This window comes from Anser anser (assembly GCF_964211835.1).
Source record: "Anser anser genome assembly, chromosome: 4".
Classification (NCBI taxonomy): domain Eukaryota; kingdom Metazoa; phylum Chordata; class Aves; order Anseriformes; family Anatidae; genus Anser; species Anser anser.
In genome coordinates, this window is record NC_139724.1 from 2,831,062 (window position 1) to 2,854,983 (window position 23,922).

The 23,922-nt window shown below is 36.3% G+C and overlaps 1 protein-coding gene across 37 annotated transcripts in view; it reads left to right on the forward strand.

Annotated features, from left to right (window-relative positions):
• CAMK2D (calcium/calmodulin dependent protein kinase II delta) overlaps positions 1–23,922 on the forward strand; it is a 166,633-nt gene that overhangs the window by 129,863 nt on the left and 12,848 nt on the right. For 8 of the 37 annotated variants that reach the window (XM_083833366.1, XM_083833380.1, XM_083833381.1 and 5 more), the window contains 4 exons: positions 96–128; positions 4,421–4,480; positions 6,076–6,117; positions 8,654–8,702. In XM_083833366.1, the coding sequence (XP_083689492.1) occupies positions 96–128; positions 4,421–4,480; positions 6,076–6,117; positions 8,654–8,702 (184 nt within the window). The remainder of the gene's footprint in view (positions 1–95; positions 129–4,420; positions 4,481–6,075; positions 6,118–8,653; positions 8,703–23,922) is intronic. The other 29 variants (XM_083833393.1, XM_083833395.1, XM_083833394.1 and 26 more) reach the window with 5 other exon arrangements.

Sequence of the window (23,922 nt, forward strand, 5' to 3'; positions counted from 1 at the left end):
GAAAAAAAAATATATACTGTACTCCATGCATTGATACTTTAAATCCAACCAGTCACATTTTCTTCTTTTCCTTTCTCTCTGACTGGTCAATTCAGAAAAGGAAGTCCAGTTCGAGTGTTCAGATGATGGTGAGGATCTTTATCTGACAGATTTTTCCTACGGTGAAACGTTCACACCTAGAAATCAAACAGTTGCATTTAGTTTTGTTAACATACTGCAAGAAGCTGCAAGACTTTACAGTACAATCTTGTGAATTTTAAGCCTGCAGTTGCTATATGAATTGTTCTGCAGTTCTTTCAAGCAAGATTTTTATTTTTTTTACCTGGGGACATACAAAACCAAACAAAAAGTAGATGTAACATTGGCCAATGCAGCTGTCCTTAGTAAATAAAAATAGTAACAAAATAGTAATCTTATAACAGCCTTCCATTAATTTTTAAAATCTCTCTGCGTTTAAAGCTAATAGTATTGCTATCATAAAACGTAACACAAACTACCTTGTGCACAATGAAATAGTATTGATTTAATTGAGCAACTATAGATCAGAGTGCCATGCTAAATGCTTAGGAATCAGAAATACAATTGCACAGTCTGTCCTTACTGCAGCCTCCCAACTAACTTCCTTCACGGCTCTGAGTTTCATCACAAAGCGTCCCAACTGACAGTCAGTCTCTTTTCTTACTCCTCAGCCTACTCTATAGCCATGTATTCATTTGGCCTCTGTGGTCCCAACAGACCAGCAACTTACTGTACCCTGTTGAATATGGTTTTGAATATGAATTTTGCGATATGCGTGATGACGTGCTGTGATGTCCCAGCCAGCTTCTGCTGCTGCTGTGGGTAGAGGGATGGCAAATGCTCCTCATCCACACCTTTCACTGGGAAGTGCAACTCTCCTTGAAAAGCAAGAAGGTGCTGGTCAGGTGTGGGCAGGCATGTATTTATGTAGGAAAATAGTCGTCTCTTTGGGTGAACAAATATTTTCAGTGACAGAGGATCAGTGCTAACAGTGCCCAAATAAGGATTACTGGAAAAGCATGGTGAAGATATTTCTAGCAGCCCAAATGCGATGTGCTTTAACTTTTCGTTACCGAAGTATAATGTGCAAGATTAAATCCCAAGATGCAGGTTTTGTTTCTTAAAATATTTTTATAATATTTTGACAAAAGACCTGTAATGATTCTACAGTCATGTCCAGATGTTTGGAGCATTTGTGTGTGTCCAGCCTGAACCATGATCAGACCTAAAAGAATGGCTCTTGACAAGTGGTGTGCTAGTATAAAAGTTTTCCTTCTTTACAACAAACAGAAGATCACCACTTTGGTATAACTGAGCTTTAGAATAATTGTTTAACATGATTTTTTCCCTTTTGAACCATTTCCCTCTTCTGTTAAAATACATGCAAAATACACAACGTGTGTTAACATATGAACAAAAAAACACAAGCTATGTGCTCTGTGGGAGAGAGAAGGTATAAGGCTTATTGCTGATTTCTCTCTAAGTTTGAAAGTTCAGAATAAATAATATACAGAAGTATAGTATAAAAGTATACAGAAGAAATAATTTTGAATTGCTATCTCTTTCTGCTTTTACTAATGAATGCTATATTCTCATTATGTTACTAAGAAGTTTTGAATATATTTCCTGCAGTTTTCAGCAGTAGCTGTAATGGATATTGTTTATTTTTATAGGACTTTCACCAAGGGAGTATGGACCCAAGCCTGCTCTCCTTACTCAGGCAAAATTGGAATTGGAATTTGATTAACCCGTTTTCATTATGTATTCAACAACAAGCTTTTGTTTGGCATATCACTTTTTTCTTTCTTTTTTTTTTAAGCTACAGGAATAGAACTGTATGAAATCTGGTGAAATATTCATTTCTTTACTCACGTTTTTGCTAATGTGTATCTGTGCCTTTTGTTAGGTGCTTTTTGTTCATAGTTTTTTGATGACTAGGCTGTCACCAAAATAAGAACTTTTAGTTATATAACTGGATACATGATTTTTCTCCTGTTTTAGAAGATTTAGTATGCCATCAAGCAGCGTTGTATGTATTCTTGACGTTCCATAATTCCGCTATAGAGAACTTCCTTTTACTGAAGTAGCTGGGTGTTTTTTAAGGTTTTTCCTGAGTAAGGAGTTCAGGTTTTGCCAATTTCACAGTCCCATAAATATCTAAGCAAGTTAGTTGGTATATAAAATACTCACTAATATGTATGTCTTCTTGGAATGAAATTATGCACCAAGGTATTTTTTCTCTCCCTGTCTTGAGTTCAGATACCCCTGTAACTTATGGCTGAAATATCACTGAGTGTGTAGCAGTGAATAGATGAATGAAACTTAATTTGGCAATAACTAAGCTAATTGGGACCATAAAATAAACACTTGGAACTCAATAATAACTCATTTTCTCTTAATAGCTATTTCTGAAGAAAGATCATTGTTTAAAAAATAAAAAAAATAAAAGTGTTTCTTGTTCACAGTGCTCTACAGCAGGACATTGATCTTAAAGAAAATTATTTTGATCTTATATGGGAGAATGGGTCCTACCACAAATATTACTAGATTACATTTAGTATCAAAACATTCTCTGACTTTTTTTTTAAGTCAGTTAAATGTTTGTTAGGGTAAGGAAGTTTGCAACCTGTAATTAAGTAATGCAAACCCTGCTGACATTTCTAGAATCTAGACATGCCCTCTGTAAGTCTTCAGGTTAGCTGCAGGCTTAGTTCCTGCTACCAATAAATCACCTGCCACACCTCTACCAAAGTAAAATAATCATGAAAAATTGTCAAGGATATTAAGTTCAGCGACTTTCCCCAGTGGTGCTAACTTCCAAAGGCTTGAATTTCACAAAACGTTGGCACAGACTGAACTTGAAATGCTTCGCTGCCTGCACCACTGAGAAGCTGAATACTTCATCTGAGGCTACGGTCATTGGGAAGTTTAAATTAGAAGTCAGATGTTTATGGTACAGCTCTTTGTGGCCTACTGTTCTAGGACTTACTCATTCTTTATGCTCTTTTGTATTTATTACTTAGCACATCTTAATTTTCTAATTGGTTTTAGAAAGGCTTTTCTTTAGAAGAGAAAATACTTTACAAGCTGACCCAAAAATTGCTAGAGTTCTTCTTTAAATGATGAAGTTATTTAAATTTTTACAAAAATTCAATAATGAAACAATTTTGAACTTCTGTTCCTTTGTTTTACAAGTATATTATTAAGCACTGTGACTAAAAGGTTCAGTAGAAGTTCATTTTTGATCAAAGTCTTTCCAGACTCTATATCTATGCACCCAGTTCTGCATGCTGCTTTGGATTGCACTTGTTAAAATTAGACATGATCAAAATGTACATGAAAATATTTCCTAATAATTGTTTAAGAAAAATGACATATTTCGAACTAATTTTTACCTATACTTTAATCTTGCTTTCTAGTGCATGTAAAAAGTGGCTTGGTACATGACTTTTAGTATTTCTGTTCTTTTCATACCATGGTATTTATGAAAGCTGAATTTAAAAAATGGATTTAAAGAATCAGATAACTTCAAACTCACTGCTAAACAACTTATTTGAACTAAGAGATTATATAAGTAAAGTCCAAAAATTTTGTAAAGGCGTGGTACTGTGCGAAGCTTAAGAATTAGCGTGGTGGCCTACGTGTAAATTAAGCAGATACGCAGTGATTTGTGTATTAAGATTACAGATGCTGTAGTGTGAAACCTTACCCTTTCAGTTCATAGTACCAAATTGAAAGGCTGATACTCAGTTACTGCAGGATTCTTGAAATCACAAAAAAAAAAAAAAAAAAAATCACAGCTGGCAATTGTTTTGTAGTAAGTGACACCAAAAAAGCTAAAAGGACACCAGTCTCTTTCCAGCATCAGTTATATTTATTCAGGTCTGTTCCCAGAAGACAGTAGAACAAATGTGTAGATATATGAAGAGCTATGAATAACCAAATATTATTTACACCAGTGATTGGTAATTAGAAACTAAGTACAATTGGGCGCAATTATTTAATACTGTTGCATGACAGGAAATCACAATGGCTATTTAGTACTCTCTTCAAACCCATAATAATTCTTTTTTCTTTTTATATGTGTTTAGCTGCTATTTAAAGGCTTTCTGTTCTTTTAAGTGTCACAGCTGAAGTCATCTATACCTCATACAGAACTTCTTATAGTGCATCTGAAAACTGGTAGTTAGCATGTTTGGAGGAGCTGCAGCTAGCTATCAGATCTATTGTTAGTGTTCTTCCAAGTTCATAAGTTCATCTTTCTGTGATTCTTTATTTCCATATCTATATCTATATATAGATATCTATATCTGTATATAGATGTTCTATACAGAGAGATATAGATACGTTGCCTACCAAGAGTTCTAAGGCCTGTCTGTTTCTATTTTCTGCATACCTACAGATAAACAACAAAACGAACGTGGTAACCAGCCCCAAGGAAAATATTCCTACCCCGGCGCTGGTATACCTGGAATCTTCCTTCTCATGCTATCTTGAAGTTTTTGACTGTCTTCTGTTTGTTCTTCCCTCTTTTTTTTTTTTCATGCTTTTACACTGTTTGCTTTCTAAGAACAGGTGTTTGAAAAAAACTTTTGTTTGAATTATGTTTTTTTTGTGTGTGAGGAAGTCCATCGTTACAGCGTGTTTATTAATAGAAAACATTACGTGGAAGCTGGATGCGGTAGAGTCATAGCATTTGTAACTGTAGTTGGATTTTTTTGCATGCTGTTCCAGAAAGTGAGTAGAATGCGCTTTATGTTGCTCTTAGCTCTTTGCCTGATGATTGAATCTTTTTAATGCTAACCTTTTTGGGGGAAAAGAAAAAAAACACTATTATTTTCTCTGCTTTTGTCTTAGTATAAGTATTGGTATCAAGGAGAGCTAACAGGATTATTGCTAGGCAACCATAAAATAGACCTTATTCAGATTTTCATTCCATATTTGCTGAGACTCAGCAGGACTTTGCAAGTCTTCCCAAGGATCGAGAGGCATGTAGTCCTAAACATTTTCACTTAATTCTCTTGCATTAAAGCTGCAGGAAACATTACTCATTAATAAGCTCTGCTAGGCACATATTACTAATCAGTGCCGTTCATGAATGTTTCCGTTGCAATCTTGCTTTTATTAGTACCTCCTATTTCTTAGGCATACATGTGGCTCACAAATATGAATGCCAGTGTGTAAGTACCTAATTTTGTGAGGCATTGTGTCCCATATGCATGCATGCATCACTTAGGAAATGTGGATAACTCTTACACACATTGGGAGAGATTTTTCATCTTCAATTTTTGGGCAACTGGTACTGAAGCATACATTGCTAAGTAATTTCAAGGACCAGTTAACAGGTAGCAGATTTCATATACGAGCATATGGTCTATGTTTCCAGACATAGTCACAAAGGACAATGGTCAGTGCTGAAAGCATGCTGGCTAACTGCCATTTCAATGGTTATTTAATCTGTTTTATTATTAGTTTCCCCAAATCCTTTAAAAAATAAAATACACTTAAAAATGATGCAAATATCTCTCACTTATCCTGTGCAGCTCTGCCTGGGCAGCAATTGGTAACAATCTACACATTCCTTAACACAGTAGTGTTTATAGGTACGTAGCTTATCCTTAATCTTTATCAATCCATCTGTACTTTTATTGATCATTGTTGTGGTAATACTAATACAAGCAAACATGCTTAAAGAAAAGAGATAATTTCTGGCCTTCTTGTCTGGCCTGGCTCAGACAAGAAAAGGAGCAAAGCCTTTAGTGTGACCTTGTGAAAAAGAGAGCCTCTACAGGTCTCCGGAGCTTCAAAGCCCTGTATGCATTGGTCATGAATAAGGTCTTTGCATGCTGCTGCATTAGGTGAGATGGTCTTTTTTTGCTGGCTTGCTGTTGAGGAAATATTTATTAGAGGCATCCAGTTTCATCCTCTGGCAATACTTACCATTTGTTCTAGCTCTTGTCACTGTTCAGCATTTGTGAGCTGGCTCTTCTTGCACTCCCTCACACTAATGAGAATGTATTTACCAAGAACTCTTTCTCTTATTTTGTTCTTGCTCAGGAGCCCCAAACTACAGTAATCCACAACCCTGATGGAAATAAGGTATTCAGAAAGAATCAACTCCATCTTGCCTTTCCAAACCACACATTTCATCCACTATTCCACAACAGAGTAGGGCCGTTTCAGGAATTTATGGAGCAAAATCTCATTTCTGCATTTGTTACACCTGGTGTCTCTTGAGCCCGTTCCATCTGTGTTCATCTGCTGCATGTGTTCTGCTGGTTGCTGTGCATCTCAAACTCTTGGGGGAGTCGGCAGCAATTGGCAGAGCTCAGTACCCCGTGCAGCCAGTCTCAGGGAGCATTGTGTACTAATTGTTCCAGCCAAAAATTCTCCATTCTAAGTTTAAAAAAAAAAACAAAACAAAAGAATGCTGTTGTCAGAGTGTTGTGAGGTTATAATGACAAGTTTTTTTAGCAGTTGTCACCTTAGATAAAGACATAATTTCAGTTTATCCCATCTGCTGTTTCTCAGCATGCTTATATACCATGTTTTGCACAGGACTTTGGTTTTCTTCCATAACATCATTGAGCAGTTTCAAAAAAATTAACATTTCAAGTGATCAAGAGGTCTTTTTATTTTTATACATTTCTTCATGCTGTTTTCCTTTCCTTGCGTATTGTGGTGTTTGTGTTTGGCAGCTGGTTCCTAAAACATGTTTTGTTTGTTTGTTTTTTTCATGCATGGACTTGAAAAGGGACAGGAAATATCATCATTTCCATATAACGCATGTTCCTAGGTTTCCTGCAAAGAATTTACTCTTCAACAAAAATTTCCCTGTTTACAGTGCTGACTTAAACATTTGTCATTTCATTCATCTAGTCTAACTACTTGTGATTATTTTATGAGAGAAGGATTGAATCTGAGTGAAAAAATAACGCATGCAGGCATTTCTGAAGCATGAACGTGCTGATGGTGTGTATTGTACTTGTGTTCTCCATTCCTTTATGTATCTCTGTAGAACTTCGAGCTCTTATTTTCATGTTACTACTTTTTCAGCTCCCCAAGTTTTAACTCAAAGGCAACAAACAGCCTGTTTGAATTCTAATCTAAGCTTTGTTGCTGAAGTCCACTAAAGACCAAAAAAAACCACAAATACCATATTGGCATGACTACATCTACTTGACTGTATTATATAATCATAGCAATTAAGATACTCGATGTCCCAAAAGGTCACAGCAGACAAGCAAATCACTTAATGCGGAGAGTTACTCCTAAATTTGTCTGAAAAACTGATCGTTATAGTATGGCAACTGGAGTGGATGCTTCGATATTACAGGCTACATCTGCCGTGTGAGCTTGTGCATGGTGTTTACAACGTGTTTTCGTGTGGGGTTTTTGTTTACTTATAAGTACCTAATATTTGAAGTGAAAGAGCATGATACATCTGTGTAGAGTGAAACATCTAACACCTGCCAGTACCAGAAAAGCATGGTGATTTGTTTGGTTTTGTTTGTGTGTGAGTTGATTCATGTAGTTTTATTTATGGATGCACATCTGTTTTGTTTTTTAAGGTCCAAGTAATGCATTAACTGTTTGAACATTCTTTTGACTCAGCCTTACGAGGAGATAGTAAATAAAGGGCACTGTCAAATTTAGATTTTATTATTTAATTGTAAAACCCTTTTAAAAGTTAAATACAATACCACCTCCAGATTCCATCTCTCAGTAAAAATTAGCCCAATTAATCCCTTTGCTATTGAGCTGAGAGTTAAAGACAAAAAATACTGATCTACTTTTCAAAAAAATATACAGATAAAAAATCAAGTTTAAAAGCTAGAAGGCTTTCAAAAAATATTTACTTATTAGATTTGACAGTGCCCTGTTGATTTTTCCTGTAATATTTCATGTTTTTGGTAATTTATGAAAGACTGAGATGCAGAATTCTTGCCATTTTAAACGTGTGGTGGTTTAAGTATAAACTGTCTGATAGACACGTTATTCCTCTGGATGGTTGCTTGAGGAATACTGCTACAAAGATACCTCGGTTTGTCAAAGTTGTTATAAACTTACCAATTCGATGTCTGCTTTGATTCTTTTTTAATCACAAAAGCAACATAAAAATGACAGAAATTTATCCAAATTCCTGAAATCATCGGGAGACTTAATTTTAATGCATATTGTGTAAGAGAGTGGAGAAACAATTGAGAATTGCAGAGTGAAGAAGTCTGCATATTTAAAAATTGGACTGGAGTGACTTTACACAGTTGGTTAATCACTGGTTAATCAGTTAAAATGGCAAGCTCTCCTCCTACTTGGCTGAGGTAATTCATACAACATTTCAGATGGACTTTGTACAGTTAGATGATTAAGAAAAATGTTGCCTTTACATTCCTGTGAAGTAAATGCGTTAGACAGCAGGAAATGTATTTATGTTCCCTTTTGTAGTGAGCGGCAATGTTTGGCATCAGTTTCAGGTTGGAAATGTCTCAACTGGTTTGTGACCATTTGTTTGTGAATTACATCCCACCCTGCTTCAAGGCTTTGCATGATACCTGTAACTAACTGTAATTTTCAAAGGCACGCAAATAAGACTTGGCTTGTTTTATACATTCTGCTTATATTTATTTCTCAACAGGAATCAACAGAAAGTTCCAATACAACCATTGAAGACGAAGATGTGAAAGGTATGATTTTCAGCTTGAAACATTTGGAGAAGCAATAACACGAGCTATGTGAAAGTATTTCAATAGGTTGTTAAACACAAAAACTCCTAACAAATTGTAAGAGAGACTATTTTCCTTTTTTAAATGAAATGATTTTTACAGTCTTCTGTACTGTTTTTGACATTTCAGACTTACCATTGGGTTTTTACTTCCCAAGATGTCATTTGTCAGAATGTTTAGGAATGAAGAACGTGAAATTACTGCTTATTAATTAAGATACTAGTTCCAGTAATAATAGTAGTAGAGTAGAAATGCATCAGCACTTTACAGGTCTTACTGAGCTTGTGTACTTTTTGCATACTTTTTTTTTGAGGTCAGCATTTTAATTTTTATTCTGTTCAGATGCCAGTGGTTTTTATGTTTCTAGTTTGTTCTGGCCATACAGTTATTTTAACCTTTTGTTCTTCAAAATCTAAAATCAACAACTTTTTCTATATAATTAATTCTAATTCTGTAAATTCACAGATACTGGTTTTGTTTCTTATTTTTTCTCTCTAAATATTGTGCTGTGATGTTACTCATACTTGTTTTAACATTTTCTTTTGAAACTGGGTATTGGGTTTGCGTGTCACTGGTTCACAGAAATGGTCGTCTTTCAGCCCTAAAGAAAAATGGTATATGTAAAAGTGAAATGCAAGTCAAAGATGACAGTAAAAATAAAATATAGAGAATGGAAAAGAGAATTCTTAGATAATCATTATATTATGTGCATTGCTTGATTTTGTAAGTAGTATAATTCCTGTAGGAGTCTTAGAAAGCTACACCTTAAAACACAGGCTTGAGTCTGCTGACGAGCTTCATTGGCCTCAGACAAGTATGGGAGCATTTAAGAATTTAGAAGACGTTCAATCATAAAGTAGTTAAAATTGTATCAAAACCATCTGGTGCTCAGTTTCTGGTTGGCAGAACAGGTCTTATCCATGTTTGATAAAGAAATACCGGCATTGCCAGGGTAATAAATTGATAGTGTACCGTTTTAGAACGACGTGGCAGTTGCTAATCAAACATTAAACAAGGAATACAAGATAGGATAATTTCTTTAGTAAGGCACACCACTGTCTGAGCAACAGTTCAGATGAGCATCATTTACCTGGCAATATTGTGCATGCTTGCTGTCCTAAGCAAAGAATTTCTGTGGTTATTCAGGAAATGGCACATTTACATAGTTTCTAAAGGCAAACAAATTCCGATTCCACTCCTTTTGTGTGCTATCAAATAATATCCAGGGTTCATATAGCATATATTTTATTATGCAGAGCATATTCTTACGCTTCAAATGTTATCATTGCAGAAGAATCAATAACAGAAAAAATAATTTTAAGAACTCATGTAATCTTGAGGAGATGTAAGTCCATATTCTGTTCCTGCAAATGTAGCGTAGCAAGGGGTCAGGAATAGCAACATGATTATAAATGCTAATCGTTTCCTTATGCCCCATAATGGAAGAGCAAAATAAATGCAAGGATCCTATCCCCTGGGCAAAACTTACTCTGCTATCCAGAATTTCATTATATGTTTACTAACTGATTGCCTTCTCTTTCTCATACGCTCTGGAAAGGGTGACATTTCATGTATCCTTATTGATCCCTTAGTTATATTCCACTATTAGTAAAAGGAAACTCATGTTGGCAGAGGAATAAGTTCATATTCTGTACAAACTTGTAACTTAAACTCATTTTATATTAGTGAGGGTTTCTGCACAAATATAAGACCAACAAACAAATCTATGAATATTAATTGGAGAAACAGGAAAGGACAACCTTTCTAGGTAACAGTGTGTGTGGTGCAGGATGTTTATAAGCTTTTTTATTTTCAGAATTCTTATGACCTTTGCAAATCCTGATGTACCATTTTATGGATTGGTTATATACAGTATGTAGTTTATACTTATTTTATTGACACATAATTATCTTTGTTATGTCAGTGGTTCATTTGTATTGGCAATATCTCTGTAAAAATGAACCAAGTGACCCTGAACACCACTTAAGTATCCAAAAGATAGCAGATAACATTTGCATTGGGAAAACAAACAAACAAACAAACAAAAAAAAAAACGAAGAAAGAAAGAGGCACAACAAAATACCATGTTGTATGGCTGTTTTTGAAGTACTTGAAACTTTGAAAATGAAGTTTATTTGGTGTTAGCTTTACCAGTATTTCACATCCTGAAGTCTGTTCTGATAAATTTCTTGCTTTCTGAACTTTTATAGTCCTAATGCTCACAGAATGGTTGAGGTTAGAAGGGGCCTATGAAGGCCATGTGGTCTAACCCCCCTGCTTACACAGGACCGTGTCCAGGTGGCTTTTGAAGATCTCCAAGGAGATCACCGCAACCTCTCTGGGCAACCTGTGCCAGTGCTCTGTCACCCACACAGTGAAGAAGCATTTCCTGAAGGTCAGAGGGGACCTCCTTTGTTTCAGTTTGGGCCCCTTGCATCTTGTCCTGTCAGTGGGCACCACTGAAAAGGGCCTGGCTCAGTCCTCTTTGCGTCCTCCCTTCAGCTCTTTGTACGCATTGGCAAGATCCCCCCTAGGCCTCCTCTTCTCCAGGCTGAGCAGTCCCAGCTCTCGCAGCCTTTCCGCATATAAACAGGGAAAAATCCTTGGAGTTTAGCAAAAATTTGGAATTGCTCTGTGAAACTGTAGTCTCCTGGTGTAGAGGCTGTCCAAGGAGTACAGCATGAAGCACTGTGTTGAAAATGCAGGCTTTGTTACACTGTATGTGAGATTTATTGGTCCTTTACATCATGGTAGCTTAGCTCTGTCTTGCATGGGAGAGTAGAGCAAGGCCGTGGCAGCCCCGTGTCTTGTTTCTGCTGCTACTCTTAGCACCGCTTCTGGAAAGGCTGAGGAGCCCACCTGGTGTGTGGGTTAATATCTGCAGTGCTCAGTAGTGCAATGAATTTCTCTCCTCTTACATAGTTGGCGTTGGCGTCCCAGTGGTGGAGGATTTTTATCCACTGCTCGTAGCAATGCAGCTGTAAACTGTGACTTACGTTACTGTATAAGCTGGATTTAGCTCTAATTAAGTCACCGATGTTGCCTTTTTGTTCTCAGAGTTTTAGTGAATCATTTTGCCTCCACTTGAACGAAGTCTTGGGCATGTTAACAGCCAATACCCACTCATTTTAAATAACAGCCTAGTGATAGCAGTTTGAGTTAAGGCAAAGTGACGGCTTGGAGAACAATTACAGGTATCTGCAGCTGATGCAGAGGATAATACAGTGTAATTTACCTTTATTCATAAGACTTTGTATTTCTTCCTTCCAACCACCATGTGTAGTTTAGCAACTAACCTCATTAAATGAATAATTTAATTATAGGGCCTCTTCTTGGTGATATAACTTGATGTTATAACCATAGGATTTTTATCTATAAAATTTTGTTTGAAGCTTACCATGCAGAATTATGTCTGAGAAATACAATTAAAAGAAAAACAACAATTAAAATATTTTGCCTAATTCTTCTACTTGATTCTGTAATATCACAGTTAAGAGCAGGTTGGATGGCTACGATGTACTTTATTTCCAAAACAGGAAAAAAAAAAAAAAAAAAGGATCTTCTAGTAATCACAGGTCTGAGAGACAAGATAATTGGATGTGTCCTTTTCTTTACTGCATCTTAGTGAGAGATGTAAAATGAGGTAAAGAAGTTTTCTGGTGTTTATAGCTTCCTAACCCATTACTGTATAGTAGTGACACAAGGGGCATAAAGCAGATGAGCCAGTAAGAGGATTTGAGGCTGTACTCCAGAAAGAGTGTTGCATTGTACATTTTCTGGAGACTGCAGGAGGAGGAGCTGCATGTTACCATGCTTGCAAAAGGGGAGGCAGAGTAGTGTGCTGTTGCTCTTCACCTGCTTTGGTGGTAAGGTGGGATGCTTTCTCCTCACCGAGAATGACAGCTTGATCTGTAACATCTGAGATGATCACAGTCACTTCATGCAATGATGCAGCTCTTTCAGCATCAAATCCATGGCGTAAAGCTTGGCAGTACCACTGCCCTGTTCACCAGACACTGGGAGCTTGATTTATTCCACCTTATAGGGATTTCATTGTCCATTTATTTAAAAGACAAATATAATCTTCCTGTCATTAACTGCTTGCAAGCTTGCTTGTTTTTCACTTTTGGGTGTTCTCTCACACTTCTAATCTTTCCAACTGAGGTTGCTTTTCGTAATGTTTTATTAGGAGTTAAAGCTAGTAGTACCCCAAGAGTCCTTCTAGAGTGATTCAGGGAATAGGCAGTCTTGAAACCCTGACAGCTATAAGCTCAAACCTTATGTTTAGCAGGGCACTGAGGAAAGATATTGTTCTCCTACACCAAAATTGACTTATGGACATAGGTTTTCTTGGATATGAGTGGAAAAGACTGCAGCTGGAGATAAGACACTGATAGGGATGAATGGATCTCAGAAGTAGGAGAGGGAATTCTCAAATTAGTGACTGTCTGGCTCCTTACACAGATGTTCAAGATGATACTTGTCACCAAATTTGAGATCTAGAAGGAATGTTCCCCACCTTAGGTGACAAAGGATCTTAAAAAATCCTTTTGCTTTTCTCCACAGCATGGAGTACAACAAGTACTTCCTGCAAAGGAGAAAGGTAATTGGGGGTGCCATTCTGTAATTGAAAAGTAAAATTAGCATGTTTTGTGGTGTTACAGTATGACCTACACCTTGCAGAGAATGGCTTTTCTTTACTAGGGTGTATTCCTCCTCCTGTTATTCTAATGTTGTGCATAGGCTGCACACACAGGTGCAAGGTTCCTCCCTTTGTGTGTGTTACTGGTCCACACACATTTAAAACATTCAGCTCTGTATCAAGTGATTTTCTTATTTTTTTATTGATGTGACTCTTTAAAAGCAGCATTAAAATTGTGTGAATCATATGAGTCTGTGTGGCATAGATTATGTCCAGGACAGTCATGTTTTTCTGTGCCCTGTGGGAGTGTGTGTGCATATGTATGCCTGTACAAATATTATAAATGTTACAATTAAATAAGAAAGGTATCAAATTAAACAAAAAAAAATAGGTATCCTAAATCAGCTATCACAAATTTGTCTTTAGGAAGAGATTCCTACCTCTCACATCTTTCAGGGAAAGTATACAGTATACAGTTTTTTTTTTTTACTTACATATGTATTTACATCTTTTAGAAACAGAACATTTCTTTCACTAGAAACATTACTTGGCAAGCAATGGTGAGTTTTAATAATTCAAGGAATAAGCTGATTCTAGAATTCGAGTCGGAAGTTACTTGAAACCATAGTTCAGATTCCTTGCTCACATAAATTTCAGACATCAGCCACTGATCACATGCTTTATATGCACGACAGTGATCACCTCTAAAGGTAAGGATAGGAGTAGACAGAAAAAGCATATTGAAAAATGAACTGTAATCAATGCCTTCTTCCAGGATTCTTCTCCTTCCTGTACTAGTGAAATCGGAACTCTTTGGCAGCAACTCTTTGATATAAGATTGATATGTTTTTTTCAGTCACACTGTAAAATACCATCGTTATTTTTGCCAGCAACGCACACAAACTTTGGCAAAGATGAGTTTAATTTATCATGGTCAGGAAATCTAGACTTCTCGTGGTATTATTTTGCCCCTGGAAATGAATTAATGAAAATACCAGTAGAATTGATGATTCCCAATGGGCAGAATTGCTGAGCTGTTGGACACTTTACAGATCAGATAAATTCTGGCTAATCTGTGCTGCTTAATACATCTGTAAGGTACACAGCTTCAAAACATTAACCATGTAGGAGGTACGTATTTTCATATATTTTGCTAATTTATTTCATTTTACAGCTTTTGTTTTTGTGTTTGCATTTTTGTGTGTTTTTTTAACCATAGAAAGAAACCAATGTAAACTGTTTAGAACATGCTTTCATGAGGCAAAACCTTTAAAATTCTAAGAAAGGTTGTGGTTTTTTTTCTTAAGCTCTTTTGAAATCCTGTATATGTCAGTACTGGACAGAGGGCTAAAGCTGCGCTGGCATCTGAACAGAGTCATTTATGGCTACGACCTTTACTACTGTTCGTTGACACCCATGCTTCCTCCCAAAAGTACATCACTGACATTGTTTGTGTGCTCAAAGATTTTGTTGCCTGTAATTATATTATCACTGTTTTTATTTTGGCCTTCTCTTTCTCTTCCTTTACATCTGCTTGACCCTCATACAGCTCTCACAAAGGAGGGTGACATGGAGAGGCTATGTTCCACCCACCACTCCTCCTCTTCCATTGCTTCTTCATCTCAGTGGTCACCATCCTTGCCATGCCCCAGCGGCCGCTCCTGCTGCCAGTGTCTGCTGAGGATTCTGATCATACTCTACCTCTTCATCTTTGTTTGTTCATATGTTGTGTTTCTTTCCATCAATTCAGCGGGCAAGTCCACGAAAAACGCAAACTCACAGAGTCATTCGCTTGAGTCTGAGCTCTCCCACTCCACTCCTTCCTCTGTACTGTGTAAGTCGAGACTCATCTGCTCAGATGATCTCTTTTGTCTCACCTTCTTTTCCCTCCCCATCATCTAAGAGTAGCACAAAAAATGACAGTTTTTTTGTGATGTCTGATCTGGGAATTACGCTTTTTTATTTTATGAGAGTGTCAGGGTGTCAGTTTTTTTTTTTTTTTAAACCTTTTCATTTATTGGCCAGGTTTTATTACTTGTGAAAATGAAAAACAAAATTAAAAAATATATTAAAAAAACATCAGCAATAACAGCAGTATAAATAGGTATGTATTTCAGAAAATTATATCTTGCGGAGGTTCTCTCTGCAGTAGTTTTCGGCTTAGAGATGTTACTCTTCAACTCTGGCTTGAATCCTGGATAGGGCTTCCAGATTAATTACCTGTTATGTTTACAAATGTCATCAAGTTACTTTATTTAGCATCACCATTGATAAACCAACCTTAAAGCTGCTGGAACAGCTGTTAACTTGCAGTATTAATCCATGGCAACTGAAATGTTGCATGCTTTTTTTAAGAAGAGATCTGTGATGATTCGTGACCAATAAACTGTAAAGGAAATTGTTAGAGTGAAGAGAATACCTTTGAACAGCTTAAATATGAGAGAAAATGGCATAGTATTAGTAGCTCATGTACTGGTAAAACAGAAAAGACGTCTGTGTAGATGCATTTCATGTTTATAAATTAATTCAGAATTTTTTTACCATGGAGGTAGCTAGTGAGTTGAAATGGGGAATGATTTCCTAAGAATGTACATTCTGCTTGCCAGATTCTGATCTTGCATCCTGTAAGGGTAATTTCTCTGAAACTAGGAATGGGCAAACACACTGGTAACGGTGACGTCTAAATGGGAATTTGAGTGGAATTTTTCCGAGGTGCTACTAATGCAGGTGAGAGGGGAATCAGTCCTGTAGATGATGGGTTCTCCCAGGTCACAACTGTTGACAAGTGAGACTAAAATATTAGTTTTATTCTTAGGGAGGAACAGGATATTTAGATATTGGCAACCTGGAACCCTGTTGACACTGAGAGCAGAGCACTGCTGCACAATGGAAAAGCTCTTCTTAATTCTTTAGATAACTGTTTTGACAAGTGGGAATTAAGTTATTTTTTCTGTAGTTGTAAAAATAGTTCTAAATGAGAGATTGGCTGTTTCATGACAGAAAAGGAAGTTAATGGTGTATCTGTCAATGTGACAGTAGACTAAGATACAGAGGCTTTCTTGCACAGAGGGTAGAAGAAGCTGTTCTACCTGTATACTATGCTTCAGCAGGGCATGTTATGTTAGCAGCGTGACTGTATTCAAATGTGAACTACCAGTGCTTGCAGTGCCAACTGCACAGAACCTTGAAGACAGGAGGGATGAATAGGAAAATCACATACTTATATAACCTGCAAAGCTATCAGTAACACGTCATAAGACTTTTGTTCCATCTGCAGTGTATATCCCAAGAAAATCCATTATGTACCCAACATTTTCAGATTTGGATTACAACTGCCTCACATTTCCTGCTTCATTAGGTAGTTAATAGTGCTAAAACCATTGTTAATGTTTAAATGTAGATGTTCATACTAATTTTGTTACCAAATTTAGGTAACAATCTAGGTGCGGTGTATTAATAGCATAGTATATATCATCAAGTCTTAAGAAAGTGGACAATCTGGCATTTATTCTGTTCATTCTGTGACTTCAGAAACATGCACAATTCTTATCCACTTTGTTCCGCAAAATAAACTTCTCCGAAATCACTATAAAAAGGTGCAGATATAATTCAATTTAAGGAGTACGGTAGCAGTCAGATTAAACAACAATCTGCTGCTTTGCTATGAGGCAGGAAAAGTATTAGGTGAAACTATTCTGGTAAAGCCGCTTGGTGGAAATATAACGGTACTACTACAGCTGGTACTTAGCCTACCAGCTGTTTTGTTTAAATCATTTACAGGTAAGAAATTCAGAGCTTGCCAAAGTTCTAGAAGGCAAACCAGAAGAAATTAACCTAGTATCTGAATATGCACCAGACTTGCTTATATTTTTTCCTTCTTAAGCTTCAAACTAACTTTGTCCCAATAACCATCATATTTAACGTAGTTAAATAACTAACTTCAGTGACCAAACAAATTGTAAAGTCCCTGTAACCTCACCTGTCCTCAAGTAAGTTTTTAAAATGTCAGGTTCTGTTGTAATATGATTTTATAAATGGCCATGATAGTCTGTGTTTTCTGTAGCTGTACATTTAATAGGAATCTGCAGTCCTGTGTCCTGAGAAAGTTCAGGGAACGGAAAGATTATTGTCTACCAAGATATAGGATTAATTAAAGAAAAGTAAAAAGAACTTAAATAGGTGCTGAGAGAAGGCATCAGTAACGTGATTAGGGTAAAAACTGCTCATGTGACTAACAGAAGACACATTTGAGTTAAAATAATTTTGAAATGGAATTTTCTTGGGGTAGCTCTAATGATCTGTTTTAGAATACTGGGAACATAAATAAAAAAGAACTATTGGGGTGTGTACATTTGGCAGATTTACACTCAACAGAAAAAAAGATTGGAAAATAGTGTCTATAAACATCTGTATTCATGTCGTAATGCATAACTTTCACTAGCAGTGAACAACAGTAAAAAATCAGTGGAAGTAAGTACTACCCTGGTATTAATACTGCTCTGTAGATGTTTGGGGTGAAGATGGGAGTTACAGAAAGAATGATACAGGCTCAAGCAGTTATGATTTTTAAATGCCATCACAGGAGTATTCAGGTCAGTGGCTGTTTTCAAAGGCAAATTTGAGAATTTAAAAGGAAAAAGTTATACAGTGAAGTCAGAGTAGAAGACAGGACTGGGGGCATCAAAGGCAATTGTGCAATTTCTTTATGACAAAAGTGTCTGGAAAATGAGGAGGGCTTCAAAGTTTACCTGGATGAATCATACCTGACCTTTGTTTCATGACAACACAGTGGTAAGAAAGTGGGAGCTAAAACAGACTACAGTGTTATCTCTGTGTATTACAGAACTGAATTCACTCTGTGTTTGTTGCAAAGTAGCAATTATTATAATTGCACACATATAATTAAAAAAATAGAAAAATATTGATTTCTTAGCTGCTTAAACTTCTTAGGTTTTAATCGGCTGTCACAGACATCAGAAAGAGATGAGGTAAATGTGGTGTGATGAGGAAGGATTATCATGTAATTAAAAGAAAGTCCTGGAAAGTAACACGTCTGATAGCTGCTTGGAGTATTCAGGAATATAATTTTAAAGATAACACAGTTTTCCTATGAGTAAAATAGCCAAATACCACATTTCATAGAATTATTGTTCGGGAATTATTATTATTAACACAACACATCTCATAGCTTTTAAAACTTACTTAAATATTTAAAAGGAAGAAGATACAGAATTGAGGATTATTATTGATTTTCCATTGTAAAAAACTAGTGAAAAACAAAAAGATTTCTGAATGTATTAGGGTAATTAGTTAGAAATATAATTTAAATTAAAAAGTTCACAGTGTTAAAGCTTATTAATGTTTCAGTTATCAAGACTCCAAATGTTATTTTTTAGTTGGGAGCCATGATTAACTGAGTTGGGTTCCATGATTAATTTAACATGTTGTGAAACTGTAGTGCAGTATCTTGTAACTGCACTTGATACAGCTTTGTTCTGGGACTGTAAATGGTTTGTCAATAAAAATAAACATTTCCAACATATGACACAGTGCAAGTATTAGAGAGCATCTTTAGAAATAATTAACTACACATAAATAAAAGGAAACTACTTACTGCATATAAGATTTAAATAGTCAATACATTTATTTTGTTTGATCTTTTTTTGTCAGTGTAAACTAGAAAAATGATTTGCGGGGATGATTTTTCAGAATTTTGCCTCCATGCCTAATGAATTAAATTTTCATTAGGCAAACAGTAGGCTTGAAGGGTTTTCAGAAGGTAGTAGACAGTCAGTAGCCTTAAAAACCCTTCCAAACCATCCACCTATGTCATCAATGGTTGAATCAGAGTGAATCATTAGAATCAACAGGCACTAGGAATGAGGTGTTACTCACAAGATGACAACTCAAATATTGTATTCAAAATCAAAGTTTAAGGTATTTTGGACTACAAGAGGTGGGCTGAGGTGTAAACTCTGATCTTACATGCACTAAATTTTGATAAAGTTGTTGAAAAATAAAGCCCCTGAAGCATGCTTGTCATTGAAGGATCTAGGTGTTTTTCATGTACATTTAAGATTCAATCTGTCGTTTGTCACACATTTGCTTTTTTTCCTTCACAGAAATTTAGTTTCTTGGATTATTTGTGGAATAAATTATAAGAGAAATTATCAGCAGAGAATTCTCAAGCGTTGGTGTGAATAGAATGATTCTGTACAACATTTGGTGACACTTGTTGTGTTCCTCTCTGCTTCTAGGGTAGCAGTGCACGATGTAAAGTTGAGTGATGTATCTGGTACATCCATATAACCAGAGTTCATTATACAACACAGAGAAAATCTGTAGTCTCTTCCATTGTCGTCCCCCCCCCCCCCCCCCCCCCCAAATTTTGCTCATCTTCAGAGTATAGAAATAGTATTAGTGGCTGTATGCTTTTCATCTGATTGCTGTTTGCTGGTACCATATTCTGATAAGAAATTAGGGTAGGTCCTTATTGTGTTATTCAGTTTCAGAAAGCCAATGTTACCTTGGTAAGGACAGTTCTGTATTAAAATGGTAGCATAATGGGTAGGATTTGTCTCCGCAGGTTTGGACATCTACAGTGTAGTTATTTATATTGGAGCTAGTTGTCTAGACTCCCTTTATAGTCAATGCAAATAGGTCAGATGAGTCACACTTATCTTGGACATCTATTTTAGGGTAAAATGGATTGTGCCCTGAAAGTGCTTTTTTCTTTCTGTTGACTATAAGGGAGGGGAGTTGAGAGAACAAAATTGCTTGTCTGTATTTGTACTTGTCCAAAATGTTGTGAGGTTAATGCAATATGATGTGTACGAAGATATGCAGCTAAGAGTACTGAGTTGAAATGTTTGAATGATTTTATACTTGAGAAACAACATGTGGGCAAGAAGCAGAATCATTTTAACCATCTTCAAGTTCACATGCTAACTTATAAACCAGCTACCTCATTCTTTTGAAAAGGTACTTTCCTCAACGGGGATTTCATCACTATCGGTTTTAAAGAAAACATTTAGTAAGGAGCATGCAGTTCCCTGATTTGGGTATTAATGGAAAGATGGGGGTGATTGGTCTTTGCTATGGATTTCACAGGCCCTCTTGCAGGTGCTGTCTGCACTGTGCTTATTTGATAAGAAGCTGTCTTCTGAAAGACCAAAAATATATGATCTTTATTTTTATGCTTTGCCTGTATAATGGCTGTTCCTAGGGTTATTCTGTGTTAAAAGAAATATGCCGAGGAACAACAAAACCTGAGCATTCCTGTAAAATCAGTGGGGGTTAATTAATAATCATTCCAATACTGTAATTAGGTAGTCAATCATGTAGAGTATTAATGAAAGTAGAAAGAAACTCCATTATCTGAATGAAGCATAAAGACTTGAAAAAATATTTTTTCAGAACAAACATACTGGTGTTAGTTTTGAACAATTTCATGGGTAAAATGGTCATCAGTTACCAAGGTTTCTTTTCCGTGTTTCACAAAACATGTAGTTTCTGGTATATGTATTTTGAAGACTTCATTTGCACACATGTACAGCTCACTGCTATTCTACACCTTCTCTCCACAATTAAAATACCAAAAATATTAGTTATTCGTGTGTGATTCTTGTAGAGTGAATTTACTGACATTGCTTGGGGCTACAGGAAGGGAAAAAAGCCCCATAGTTTTCTTCAAGAATAAGGTTTTGCTTTTGTTTTTTAAACTTTTTTGTTCTGTGGTACTTTATTTCACAAGCTAGGGGATTGCACTGTGAAGGATTAAGGCATTTATAGTGTTAGATGCTTTTTGAGTAAATGTTGTTTATACTTATTTTGTGTTTTTTAGATATTGGTGTTAATGGTGTTTTAGATATTGGTGTTCTTTATGAAAGATTATCCCTACCCTGTAGTTGAGTGAGAGAAAAAATAGTTAAATAAGCCTAAAGGTTCATAACCTATTTAAAGTCAATTTATGTACAACAGCACTGCTGCAGAAATAATTTTACTCAATGTTAGAATATGTTCTCTTCTGTTCTTTTCCTATTATTTGATCTTTTTATAACTGTTCTTCATAATATTTTTGTTTGAACTGCCTTTGTATTAGTCATGTACCTACTCACTTGCCAAAGCAGGGGTCATACTTTTTCTTTTTTGAACCATTAATACCTTATGACTTTAACACACTATCCCTACAGGGGTAAAGGTTATATTTAGAGAGCAGGTCCATGGTCTTTTCTTTAATGGATTTACTTCACCCATATTCTGAGCAAAGGATATAAAAGCTACCAACCTTTCCACGGAAGTTTGCCGTTTTATGCTAGCTTTCTGTTACGCTATCTGCAGTCTTTTTTGTCATCAGTTTTTAGGGAAATGGCTCTGCATCTTCTGACTTCTTTTAACAAAGTGTTTCCTCACACCTCGGTTATTTTAAAAACATTGAATTTATTTTTGCTAAGTAATCCTTCACTTACAGAGACTGTGTAGTTTTATGTCATAGAAAACCATTGCCAGACACTATAGAACTCTTACATAACATAAGGCTAAATATGGCCCTTGCACTCTGAACATGTGATGATATTTTAAAGGGAAAGAATAATTAAGCACTTTTCCTTAAAAAGCACCATTTAAAACCATGATCATTGCACCTGAACTAAAGGATTATTTTTATGGCTTAGGAAATGCAACACTGGACTGGTGATTTCATTATTCTTACAGAATACTTCCTTTCCTTGGGTCCTTTGATGCAGTTCACTGACAGCATGGATGAGCTTATATCTTTGCATCTAGTAAGTGAGTTTGACCCAAAGCATATCACTCTGTGGAAATAGCCATTTGAAAACTACCCCTGTAGTAACTATGCTTACATATAGTTCATTTCAGATTTCATTTTGCCCCTTTTGTTTTAAAAAGGTGCAGTGAGAGTTGTAATTGTGCTGCTGGGGTTCTTGTTTATTTCTGTTGACACCAATCTGTCCTTAGCATGGAATTAGTGCTAGCAAATATTACGGTCTTATCCTGTATACAAAGTCAATGCTACCTGAGGTATAACTGAAATAGGGGATTCTTTAATTAAAAATCTGAACATGCAGAAAAAGTTGTATGACTCTGTGGAATTGTAACACACACAGCTTATAATGCCAGCAAAGCCATGCCTTTTGGTTTTGTCTGATTATCTCATCGCACTGAGAGAGCATACTGATCTCTGACCTGCTTTAACCTAAGTTGAGGTACTTTAATTAGGGAATTCGTACTGCACATTAAAAAGTATAGTAGCATCAAATCACCACTGTACATCAAACAACATAGTTCTCCTAGAATTCAAAATAAGCAAAGTTTATTAGATTTAAAAAAATAATAAATGAAAACAGTGATTGTGAGTGACAGTTATTTGGCAGATGGGAGCTGGCCAGGTGCCCGTTCCCTGCTGCCTTGTTTGTTCACTTGTCCTTGACTAGTTTGTAGCGTGTTTAGATGGGAAAAAAATGGAGGTTTGAAAAAGCATACATTACACAGAGTCCATCAATTTTATAAGGAAAATTTGGTAATTTTCTTCGCACTTTAATAGGTGGTAATTATTTCTGTCCTACCAATATCCATTTCACCTCTGTTCATCTCCTGTGCCCTCCAGTTTCTTCCCTTGCACTAAGAAAAAAAGCATTTGATTTGCTTCACGTGTTCACCAAGCAACAGCTGAATTTTCTTCCTCCTCCTCTCTTCGTGGTTTTCAGTCTCCTTCCAATTTTCTGCTTTTAGTATTCCAGTTCTCCCCATTTCCCTGCCCTTCCTGTCTCTCTCTTCGTTCCTCCCAGGCTAAACTTCAGCTTCCTAAACAACGTATTTATAGGCTAAAATACATTTGCTCTGTATTTGTACTGTCTCTCTCTGCCCACTCACATACCTACGCAAAAAGTATAAAATTTCATATTGCCTTCTTCTTGGCCATCTTTTTCTTGTAATGTTCATTCTTGCTTTCAAATGAGAAATGCCGAGAATGAGGGGGATTTTGCACAGAGGGTAAATCCTATTGGAACTCCAGTTTTTGAATTACACTGCCCCTTTGGCTTTTAGTCACTTTTTGCCTATGAGATTGCATAGCATACCACTGAATAAGAAGAAATCTGATTTTCTTGGACTGCTTATATACAACTGTAATCGTCTGTGTGTTACTGAAAAGAAAGAGTAGCATAGTTGCTTTCGCATAGACTTTCATGTGGTGGTTGGAATTTTGTAGAAAGCTTGAGAGATGAGTTGGAAGGCAAATGACTTGGCAGCATTGTTCTGCTTCTGACAGTCCCCATTGTGAACTGCAAAGTTTTCCACAAGTACTGGAAGAATTGACGCTAGTGCTGGAGTCGGTCGGTGGTTGATTTGAGCCAGTGATGCTGCGTTTAATCTCATTTACTTACTTTGCCAGCGTGTAGAGCTTCCTGTTGGATGTTCTTCATACTCCATGGATCAGTCAGCAGACTAAGCTCTACTAACTGTTAGTACTGCCCAGAGAAACTGTGATGGAACCTATTCTGTAATATTAGGTGGCTTCTA